The sequence below is a fragment of the Musa acuminata genome, chromosome BXJ1-2 (genome assembly GCF_036884655.1).
Source record: "Musa acuminata AAA Group cultivar baxijiao chromosome BXJ1-2, Cavendish_Baxijiao_AAA, whole genome shotgun sequence".
Lineage (NCBI taxonomy): Eukaryota > Viridiplantae > Streptophyta > Magnoliopsida > Zingiberales > Musaceae > Musa > Musa acuminata.
In genome coordinates this window covers 14,091,314-14,103,639 of record NC_088328.1, presented here as the reverse complement: position 1 = coordinate 14,103,639, position 12,326 = coordinate 14,091,314, and the positions used below count along the sequence as shown (strand labels likewise).

At 52.6% G+C, this 12,326-nt stretch overlaps 1 protein-coding gene across 1 annotated transcript; it reads left to right on the top strand.

The window, feature by feature from the left end:
* Positions 1-1,261: 1,261 nt before the first annotated feature.
* LOC135594754 (probable inorganic phosphate transporter 1-4) lies at positions 1,262-6,250 on the top strand. Its single transcript, XM_065085266.1, has 2 exons — positions 1,262-2,118; positions 6,148-6,250. The coding sequence occupies exons 1-2, from the start codon at positions 1,352-1,354 to the stop codon at positions 6,248-6,250; spliced, it is 870 nt and encodes a 289-aa protein (XP_064941338.1). The 5' UTR covers positions 1,262-1,351.
* Positions 6,251-12,326: the final 6,076 nt, after the last annotated feature.

The window sequence follows — 12,326 nt, the reverse complement described above, 5'->3', positions numbered from 1 at the left end:
CCCCCAAACTCTAAAGAGAAAAGGGGAGGAGGAACTCACTCAGACACAAAACACTCAGAGGCTCTTCTTCTGCCTCATCCACAACCCCCTCCACGTCTTCCTCTAACTTGATCGTCGGAGGGGTCGGGCCGAGCTCCCGGCCCGACCTGTGTGCAGGTGCAAGACGGTGTCGCCTCTTCCTGAAGCTGTGGCGGAGCTGCCTCCCGACCCGAACCGCCGACCCAAACCACCGACCCGACCTGCCGAACCGACCTCCCGACCCGAACCACCGTGCTCGGCCACCGGGAGACCCCGAGGGACGCCGCCCGAGATCCCCGAGCCGCGACGGCCCCGAGGCCACGGCTTAAAAAAAAGTTACTTACCGTAACAGATTGGCGCTAGAAGGAGGGCCCGGAATGACGGTACGTTAGTCTTCTCCTCGGTTGCTCCGCTGCAGCCGACCTGCACTAGCAGCAGCGACTTCTGAGGACGGTCTCGGCTCCTCGGCCCCGCGCGTCTCGGCCCCTCGGCCCCACGTGCGCGGCCAGCCCGAGCGCTTCGGCCCCACGCGCGCGACCAGCCCGCACGCGTCGGCCAACCCGCCCGCGTCGACGAGCCCGCGCGCCTCGTCACCTCGGTCCCACGCGCGCAACCAGCCCGCGCGCGTCGGCCAACCCGCTCGCGTCGGCTAACCCGCGCGCGTCGGTCCCACGCGCGCGGCTCGGCCCCATGCGCCTCGGCTCCCTGGTCCCAGCGCGTCGGCCCCACGCGCGCGACTCGGCGCCTCGGCCCCGCGCGTCTCGGCCCCTCGGCCCCACGCGCGCGGCCAGCCCGAGCGCTTCGGCCCCACGCGCGCGACCAGCCCGCACGCATCGGCCAACCCGCCCGCGTCGGCCCCACGCGCGCGATGAGCCTGCGCGCCTCGTCGCCTCGGTCCCACGCGCGCGACCAGCCCGCGCGCGTCGGCCAACCCGCTCGCGTCGGCCAACCCGCTCGCGTCGGCCAACCCGCGCGCGGCTCGACCCCATGCGCCTCGGCTCCCCGGTCCCAGCGCGTCGGCCCCACGCGCGCGACCAGCCTACATGCCTCGGCGCCTCGGCCCCACGCGCGCGGCCAGCCTGCGCGCCTCGCCTCCTCGGTCCCACACGCGCAGCAAACCCGCGTGCCTCAGTTCCTCGGCTCCTCGGCTACAGCCGAGATCTTTGCGCGGCCTCGGCGCCTCGGCCCCTCCAGCTATTCTCAGAGCCTACCTCGCCTTCCCCTCTAGACCTCCCTGCTCGGCTTCTCCTTCCTGCGACCAAGCTCTGGTCTTCCTCTTCTCCTCCTCTTCTTATAGAGCGGTTGCACAAGCAGAGGAAAGTACGCTGCAACGATGGCCGGAGGTCAGCTCCAAGTGCTCGGGGCACTCGACCTTGCCAAGACGCGGTGGTATCACTTCACGGCCACCGTCATTGCTGGCATGGGCTTCTTCACCGACGCCTACGATCTCTTCTGCATCTCCTTCGTCACGAAGCTCCTTGGCCGCATCTATTCCTTCGACCCCAACTCGAAATCACCCGGGACGCTCCCGCCCAACGTGTCCGCTGCCATCACCCGCGTGGCCTTCTGTGGTGCCCTCTCTGGCCAGCTCTTCTTCGGGTGGCTCGGCGACAAGCTTGGACGCAAGAAGGCGTATGGCATGACGCTCATGCTCATGGCCATCTGCTCCATCGCGATCGGTCTCTCCCTCGGTCACACCGCCAAGGGCGTCATGGCCACCCTCTGCCTCTTCCGCTTCTGGCTCGGCTTTGGTGTCGGCGGCGATTACCTGCTCTCCGCCACCATCATGTCGGAGTACGCCTACAAGAAGACCCGTGGCGCCTTCATCGCAGTCGTTTTCACTACGCAGGGCTTCGGCATCCTCACTGGCGGAATCGTCTCCATCATCATCTCCGCCGCCTTCAAGGAGCGCTTCGACTATCCGGCCTACAGGGACGACCGCACCGGCTCCAGCGTCCCGGAGGCCGACTACATCTGGTGCACAACTCTCATGCTGGGCGCCCTCCCGGCTGCCTTAACCTACTACTGGCGGATGAAGATGCCAGAGACCGCGCGGTACACTGCTCTTGTTGCCAAGAACGCGGAACGGGCGGCCCCCGAATGTCGAGGTATTATCCGACAGACTCAAGCGTGCTCCCCACTTACCTCGGGATCGATCGGCCTCATGCGCAGCCGGCAAGCAGCATCACTGCCTCGGCCACTCGGCCTCATGCGCAGCCAACACGCTGCCTCGGCCACTCGGTCTCGTGCGCAGCCAACACGCTGCCTCGCTGCCTCGGCCACTCGCCCTCGTGCGCAGCCAGCACGCAGCCTCGCTGCCTCAGCCACTCGGCCTCATACGCAGCCGGCAAAGAGCATCGCTGCCTCGGCCACTCGGCCTCATGTGCAGCCAACACGCTACCTCGCTGCCTCGGCCACTCGGCCTCATGCGCAGCCAACACGCTGCCTCGCTGCCTCGGCCACTCGGCCTCGTGCGCAGCCAGCACGCAGCCTCGCTGCCTCGGCCACTCGGCCACATGCGCAGCCAACATGCTGCCTCGGCCACTCGGCCTCATGCGCAGCCGGCAAGCAGCATCGCTGCCTCGGCCACTCGGCCTTGTGCGCAGCCAGCACGCAGCCTCACTGCCTCGACCACTCGGCCACATGCGCAGCTGGCAAGCAGCATCGCTGCCTCGGCCACTCGGCCTCGTGCGCAGCCAGCACGCAGCCTCGCTGCCTCGGCCACTCGGCCACATGCGCAGCCAACACGCTGCCTCGGCCACTCGGCCTCATGCGCAGCCGGCAAGCAGCATCGCTGCCTCGGCCACTCGGCCTCATGCGCAGCCAGCACGCAGCCTCACTGCCTCGGCCACTCGGCCACATGCGCAGCCAACACGCTGCCTCGCTGCCTCGGCCACTCGGCCTCATTCGCAGCCAACACGCTGCCTCGGCCACTCGGTCTCGTGCGCAGCCAACATGCTGCCTCGCTGCCTCGGCCACTCGGCCTCATGCGCAGCCAGCATGCAGCCTCGCTGCCTCGGCCACTCGGCCTCATACGTAGCCGGCAAGCAGCATCGCTGCCTCGGCCACTCGGCCTCATGCGCAGCCAACATGCTGCCTCGCTGCCTCGCCCACTCGGCCTCGTGCGCAGCCAGCACGCAGCCTCGCTGCCTCGGCCACTCGGCCTCATGCGCAGCCAACTCGCTGCCTCGGCCACTTGGCCTCATGCGCAGCCAACACGCTGCCTCGCTGCCTCGGCCACTCGGCCTCGTGCGCAGCCAGCACGCAGCCTCGCTGCCTCGCCGCCTCGGCCACATGCGCAGCAACACGCTGCCTCGGCCAACGCGCTACACGCTGCCTCTGCCCCTCGGCCCCATGCGCAGCAGCCAGCCCGCCTGAGCAGCGCCTGCGCGGCCAGCCTGCCTGCGCCGAGCTACTCGGCCATATTCACTGCCGAGTCTGTCTCAGGGCAGCTTACCCACCAGGGTCTCGCCCCTCGGTCGCAGCTTGCCTGCGCCGAACCTACCTAAGCGCGGTCAACCGAGCACCTCGGCCAACCTCTGCCGAGACCCACCTCGGCGCGGCCCGACCGCCTGTCGTGTTCCTCGGCCGCGTGGTGCCCGAGGCCACGTCCTCGCGTCCTGCCTGCCTGATCATGCTACTCGGCCGCATGGCCCTCGCGACCACGCCTGCGCGGTCACCCCGCCTGCGTCGTGCTCCTTGGCTCCATGTTCCCGAGACAGACCAGTGCCGCCAGTACACCCGCGTCGTGCCCCTCGGCTCCATAAACCCCGAGACACGTCTGCACGGCCAGCCCGTCCGCGCCGGACTCCTCGGCCATATTCACCGCCGAGATCTACCTCGGCCAACCTCTGCTGAGACCCACCTCGGCGCGGCCCGACCGCCTGTCGTGTTCCTCGGCCGCGTGGTGCCCGAGGCCACGTCCTCACGTCCTGCCTGCCTGATCATGCTACTCGGTCGCATGGCCCTCGCGACCACGCCTGCGCGGTCACCCCGCCTGCGTCGTGCTCCTTGGCTCCATGTTCCCGAGACAGACCAGTGCCGCCAGTACGCCCGCGTCGTGCCCCTCGGCTCCATAATCCCCGAGACACATCTGCGCGGCCAACCTGCCCGCGCCGAACTCCACGACCCCATCCACCTGGTTCACACCCCTCGGCCGCGGCTTGCCTGCGCCGAATGCCTCGGCTCCATGCTTACCGAGCCCACCACCTCGGTCGCAGCCTGCCTGCACCGAGCACCTCGGCCAATCTCTGACGAGACCTACCTCGGCGCGGCCCGACCGCCTGTCGTGTTCCTCGGCCGCGTAGTACCCGAGGCCACGTCCTCGCGTCCTGCCCGCCTGATCGTGCCACTTGGCCGCATGGCCCTCGCGACCATGCCTGCGCGATCTGCTCGCCTGCGTCGTGCTCCTCGGCAGCATGATGACCGAGACCACACCTGCGCGGCCTGCCCGCCTGGGTTGTGCTCCTCGCTTCCATCATCCCCGAGACACACCTACGCGACCAGACCGCCTGCGTCGTGCTCCTTGGCTCCATGTTCCCGAGACAGACCAGCGCCGCCAGTACGCCTATGTCGTGCCCCTCGGCTCCATAAACCCCGAGACATGCCTGTGAGGCTAGCCTGCCCGTGCCGAACTCCTCGGCCATATCCACTACCTTGCCCACCTGGGCTACGTCCCTTGGCCGCAGCCTGCCTGCGCCGAGTGTCTTGGCTCCATGCTTGCCGAGGCCACCACCTCGGTCGCATAATGCCTGAGGCCTCCTCGGTCGCTTAATGCTCGAGGCCACCACCTCGGCTCCATGTTGTTCGAGATCACACCCTCGGCTTTACGCCTCCCGAGACCACACCTGCGCGGTCACCCCGCCGGTGTTGTGCTCCTCGGCCCTCGGCTTTACGCCTCCCGAGATCACACCTGCGCGGTCACCCCACCTGCGTTGTGCTCCTCGGCCCTTGGCTCGACGCCTCCCGAGATCACACCTGCGCGGTCACCCCGCTAGTGCTATGCTCCTCGGCCCTCGGCTTTACGCCTCCCGAGACCACACCTGCGCGGTCACCCCGCCTGCGTTGTGCTCCTCGGCCCTCGGCTCGACGTCTCCCGAGAACACACCTACGCGGTCACCCCGCCAGTGTTGTGCTCCTCGGCCCTCATCGGCTCCATCGGCCCCCGAGTCCAACCCTGCTCGGCTTCCTGACTGAGTTGCGCACCTCGGCCCCATGTTGCACGAGACGCGTCCGCGCGGCTAGCCCGCCTGCGTCATACGCCTCGGATCCGCATGACCAACCCACCTAAAGTAAAAAGCCATGCATCGGACCCCCTGCATGCAAGAACCGACGCATAGCTCCTTTCGAGGGGGGGCATATGATAGGGATAAAAATGGCGATGTGACACACCATGACAGCATCCCCCTGAGCGACACACTGCCCGAGGCTCGCCATACCCTGCAGCAGCTCGGCCTCCCACGCAGCCCCAGTGGCAATGTCAGACGCCACCAAAGGTACAGTCCTACCCTACAGACAACCACGTCAGGTAACATCAAACTTCATCTATAAATACCCCCAAACTCTAAAGAGAAAAGGGGAGGAGGAACTCACTCAGACACAAAACACTCAGAGGCTCTTCTTCTGCCTCATCCACAACCCCCTCCATGTCTTCCTCTAACTTGATCGTCGGAGGGGTCGGGCCGAGCTCCCGGCCCGACCTGTGTGCAGGTGCGAGACGGTGTCGCCTCTTCCTGAAGCTGCGGCGGAGCTGCCTCCCGACCCGAACCGCCGACCCGAACCACCGACCCGACCTGCCGAACCGACCTCCCGACCCGAACCACCGTGCTCGGCCACCGGGAGACCCCGAGGGATGCCGCCCGAGATCCCCGACATCCGGACCCCCGAACCGAGCCGCGACGGCCCCGAGGCCACGACTTAAAAAAAGTTACTTACCGTAACACCAAGGATGCCCTATATGAGTACTCTACTTTTTAATACCAGACTTATAGGTTTAGAAGTTTCAGATTTAGCACAACCGATCATCAAGAGTGGCACCCAACCTTACAAGGGTTATTGGGTGTCGATAAAAGATCATTCGCTCTTGGTATCATGAGAGAAATATCTCATGTGTTCTTACCCAAACAAATCCTTGGCCAAGGTCATTCGAATTAAGAGAGAAAGAGTTCTCTGGAATAATTCGATTAGAGTGAGGAGAAACTATGTGTCTGATAGCATCATGCCCAGTATATAGTATCTAGGATATTAGATGAATGAGGGACTATAGGTACACGATAACTAAGGATAAATAGATCTAAAGGGTTAAATTCTCCTATATCATTAAGGGACTATGGCGTAGTGGCCTGGTACATTCGTAGTCGATAAGTCGAGTGAATTATTATGGAGATAATAATCCATTGGGCTAGAAGGAGTTCTAACAGGTATAACTCACGGCCAGCTCAATATTGGGCCTAGAGGGTCACACACATAAGTAGGTGTTGTGATGAGTATATGTTCAGATATGAGATATCCATCGGAGCCCCTATCTTATTGGATATCCATTAAGCCCCTAAATTACTGGATCTTATATATAAGATCTAATAAGAGCTAATAAGATATTATTGGGTAGAGATTTACTAATCTAAGAGGCTTGGGTAATTGGATAGAGATCCAATACCCAATAAGGAAGGATCCATTAGGGTTAAGTTGATAGGAGGCCTTTATACATAAGAGGGAACCAAAGGAGAAGCCAGTGTAATTGGAATGGTCCTAGAGAATAACTTGTGTGTATACCTTCTACTTTAGTCCCAACTAGATTCCTTTTCTCAATTTATAATAAATTTTAATATGAACAAGCTTGAGTTGACTCTCCCTGAGCTCCTCAATATGTTGAGGGAGGTAGAGAGCACTATCAAGAAGGAGAATCTAAGTCTCTATGCTGGTAAGACCAGAAAGAAAAGGAAGGCAAAAAAGTACCTTAAGAAGGGCAAGGGTAAGGGCAGATCGTGTAAAGCAATGGTTGCTAAGAAAGACTCGACAAAGGATAAATGTCAATGCTTTCACTATAGCAAAGATTGACACTAAAAGAGGAACTATAAAAGTATATTGCAGAGAGGGTGAAACAGAAGCTTGGAGAAGCTTCAGATACATTCATAATCAGTGTCCATTTGTCAAAATCTTATGATAATACATGGGTATTGGATATCGGGAATGCTTATCATATCTGTAATTTGTTGCACGTTTTGGCAAGACCTAGGAGATTAACAAGAGGCAAGATGGATCTCAAGATAGGTAATAGAGCAAAAGTTACAATAGTGGCTATTAGCGAGGTCACCCAACATCTACCTGGTAGAGCTATTATTGCATTGTATGTATATTATTTTGTTCCTTCTATTATCAAAAATATGATTTCCATTTCATATTTGACAGTTAGTGGATATAAATTAGTTTTTAAGAATAATGATTATTCAATATTATTAGATGATAAGATCATCATGAAAGGAACATTGTATAATGGTTTGTTTATGCTAAACATTGCTCCACATATCATAAATGTGAGTCTAAGAGGAAACGAGATGAGGTGAACAACGTATACCAATGAGATTATAGGCTAAGTCATATCCATGAGGGAAGGATTCAAAAGTTGTTAAAGGATGGATACTTAGATCCATTCGACTATGAGTCTTATGCAACTTACGAACCTTACCTTTGTGAAAAACTAACCAACTCTCCATTTAATGGAACTAGAGAGAGAGCCACTGAGTTGTTGGAACTCATACATAGTGATGTATTTGGTCCCATATCAACTCATGTCATAGGTGGTTACTCCCACTTTATTACTTTTACTAATAATTTTTTAAGATATGGACATGTATACTTAATGAAATATAAATACAAGGCCTTTGATAAATTCAGGAAGTATAAGAATGAAGTGGAGAACCAGACTGGAAAGAGTATCAAGACTCTTCGATCAAATCAAAGAGGTAAGTACTTGAGTACAGAGTTCACCTAGTTCCTCAAGGACCATGGGATTCTATCCCAGTGGAAACCTCCTTATATATTTCAGCTCAATGGTATATCTAAGAGGAGAAATTGCACAATATTAGATATGGTGCGATCTATGATAAGTTTCGCAAACCTACTAATCTCATTCTAGGGATACGCCCTAGAGAGCACAACTTACCTTCTGAACAAAATTTTAACTAAGTCGATAGTGTCTACTCCATATAAGATATGGAAAGGGAAGAAGCCCGATCTTAAGGTTGTTAAGATTTTGGGCTGCCATGCCCACATTAAGAGATATAACCTTGACAATTTGGAATCCAGAATGGAGCGGTGCAAGTTCGTGGATACCCCAAGGAAACTTATGGGTATTATTTCTATTATATAGAGGACCAAAAAGTCTTTGTTACTAAGAAAGTAGTGTTCCTTAAGAAGGAAACACATTCTTGGTAGAGATAGTGAGAGTGTGATAGAGTTGAGCGAGGTTGGAGAACCTAACTCAAGCATCACTCCACAGCCCGAGTCTATTCAGGTACATAGCACACAAGTTCTGACTTTACATAGGTCCGACAAAGTATCTCATCCTCCTGAGTGATATATTAGAGGAGATGATGTTGAGGATATTGATTCTTAGACCTACGAGGAGGCTATTATGAGTATGGACTCCAGGAAGTGGCAATAGGCCATAAATTCTGAGATGGATTTCATGTACTCCAATAAGATTTAGAACCTAGTTGATACACCCGAGGGTATTATACCCATTAGTTGCAAATGAATCTTCATGAAGAATATCGGAGTAGATAGAAAGGTAGAGACATATAAAGCAGGGCTAGTGGCTAAGGGGTATCGTCAAAAGCAAGGTGTTAACTATGACCAAACCTTCTCACCCATAGCCAAGCTAAAATCCATCCGAATTCTATTGGCTATTGCAGTGCACTATGATTATGAGATTTGATGGATGTATCTGAAAACTGCGTTCCTCAATGGCAACCTCGATGAGGAGGTTTATATGATATAGCTTGAGGGATTTGTGTCTAAGGACAGTCCAGATAAGATGTATAGGTTGCTTAGGTCCATCGATGAACTAAAACAAACTTTCCAAAGTTAGAACATAAGATTTGATGTGGCAATCAGATCTTATGACTTCGTTAAGAATGAAGATGAGCCTTGTGTCTACAAGAAGGTAAGTGGGAGCGCTATCACTTTCTTGGTGTTATATGTCGATGACATCCTAATCATTATGAATGATATAGGAATGCTCTCTATAGTAAAGGCTTGGCTATCTAGACACTTCTCCATGAAGGACTTAAGGGAAGCATCATATATATTGGGGATTCAGATTTATAGAGATAGATCTAAGAGGATGTTTGACTTATCCTAATCCAGGTACATAGACACCATTATCAAAAGGTTTGGCATGGAAAATTTTAAAAGAAGTCTCGTACCGATGAGACATGGGATATTGCTTTCTAGGAGTATATCCTTAAAGACTCTTGAAGAAAGGGCAAACATGGATAGGATACCCTGTGCCTCAGCGATTGGGTCTCTTATGTATGCTATGCTATGTACCAAGCCTGATATAATGTATGCTCTGAGTGTCATGAGTAGGTATTAGGCGGATCCAGGCTTGAAGTACTAGAAAGCAGTAAAGTGTAACCTTGAAAAAGACTAAGGATTTTTTACTGGAATATGGAGGAAGTTGCCTCAAGATTGAGGGCTACACGAACTCGAGCTTCCAGTACGATGTCGAGGATAGCAAGTTTAATTCAGGGTATATGTTCACTATGAATGAAGTAGTAGTATGCTAGAAGAGTTCCAAATAAGATATTACTACCGACTCGACTATAGAGGCACAGTACATTACCACATTAGAGAGAATAAAGGAGGGAGTTTGAATGAAGAAGTTCATCACAGATCTAGGAGTCGTGCATAGTAGCGAGGAGCTAATTTCCTTATATTATGACAACAATTGAGTGATTGCTTAAGCAAAGAAACCCGGGTCTAATCAGAAGTTAAACCACGTTCTGAGGAGGTTCCACTTGATCAGAGAGATAGTCATCCGAGGAGATGTGGCAATGGAAAGAGTTCCGTCCCAAGATAACGTCATAGATCCACTAACAAAGTCATTATCTCATATTGTCTTTGAGGGTCATAAGGGTCTGATGAGGATCATACATGTAGGTGATTGACTTTAGGTCAAGTCAAGTGGGAGATTGCTAGTCATAGGCGCCCTACAAGCCAATCACGTGAGTGATGACACGTGTGACATGACATGCACTCTTTTTGCTTATTATTATTATGATATTTTCTCACTTTATATTGCTTGATGCATAAATATATTGTGATGTCCATGGATTTGCGTAATGAGAATTAGATCATGATGAGATCACGATAATGAGACCGATTCACCTTTAAACATAAACCCTAAATAATCTTGGTCATAGGTTACTCGAGAGGGACATCGAGATAACCGGACGGACTAGTATGCTCTATACTTGTCTATATGATAGAGGTGGTTGGTCTCATAGCTAATCATATGGGGACACTAGGGCGATAGTGCAGGTGTTTATTGGAAAATGAGTTCATTGATTGATCCGCTTACGGAATGCTGGATAGCTAATGATACCTCATTATCAAATAACGATTTCATCATCCTAGTAGTGTACTTGGTCCTTAGACTTGAGATACCAAGGATGTCCTATATGAGCACTCTACGCTTTGATACTAGACTTATAGGTTTAAAAATTTTAGATCTAGCACAATCGATCATTGGGAGTGGCAATCAACCTTATGAGGGCTATTGAGTATCGATAGAGGATCATTCAGTCTCGGTATCATGAGAGGAATATTTCATATATTCTTGCTCAAACAAATCCTTGGCCAAGGTCATTCGGATTGAGAGAGAAAGAGTTCTCCGAGAGAATCCTATTAGAGCGAGACTCGAGAAGAAACTATATAGACCTGACAACATATGCCTCGTATACGATTTCTAAGATATTAGATGGATGAGGGACTATAGGCACATGATAATTGAGGATAGATAGTTTCAAAGGATTGGATTCCCTTATTTCATTTGGGGACTGTGCTGTAGTGGCCTAGTACGTCCGTAGTTGATGAGTCGAGTGAATTATTATAGAGATAATAATTCATAGAGCTAGAAGGAGTTCTGACAGGTGTGACTCATGGCCAACTCAATATTGGGCATAGAGAGTCCCACACATATGGTAGGTGTTGCGACAAGTAGAGGTTTATATATGAAATATCCGCCATAGCCCCTATCTTATTGTATATCCATTAAGCCCCTGAATTATTGGATCCTATAGATGTGATTCAATAAGAGCTAATAAGAGATTATTAGGTAGAGACTCACTAATCTAAGAGGCTTAGGTAATTGGATAGAGATCCAATACTCAATAGGGTAGGATCTATTAGGGTTAAGTTGATAGGGGGCCTCTATAAATACGAGGGAACCAAATGGTCTTGGTTAGGTTCTTTTTAGCAATCACCTCCTATTCTCTTTTCTCCCTCTCCTCCTTAACCTATAGCCCCTATTTGGGGTATGTGGACAGTAAGAAGGGGCACCCCCTTCTTGATTGCATGGTGCGCGTTGCGAGGAGGATTGTGTAGTAATTTGAGGAGCATCTTCGTAGCCCCTACCATGTGGATCACCACTAGAGAGGAGGATAGTTGACCTCCTTCATCCATTCTCAAAGATCTGTAAGAATTCAGGGTTATACGATCTTTCTAGGTAACATAATCTCCTATGTACGTGTAGTTTTTCGGTTTCACGGGTTTTTACACACCAATTTTTGCACGATGATAAGAAATCTTTTTTTGTAGGAAATCTGTGTTTTTTGTTTCTGTTCTTCTGCTACATATGTGATGTCACTCCATATTTTCTAACATGAGGGAATATAGATACACAGTAATTGATGATAGATATGTCCAAAGGATTGGATTCCCCTATATTATCTAGGGACTATGGCATAGTGACCTAGTACCTCCGTAGTCGATGAGTCGAGTGAAATATTATGAAGTTTATAATTCACGGAGCCAGAAGGAGTTCTGACAGGTATGACTTATGGCCAGCTCGATATTGGGCCTAGAGAGTCACACACATATAGTAGGTGTTACGATGAGTAGAGGTTCAGATATGAGATATTCGTTGGAGCTCCTATCTTATTGGATATCCAATAAGCTCCTGAATTATTGGATCCTATGGATGAGATCTAATAAGAGCCAATAAGAGATTATTGGGTAGAGTCCTAGTAATCTAAGAGGCATGGGTAGTTGGATGGAGATCCAATACCCAATAGGGCAGGATCCAT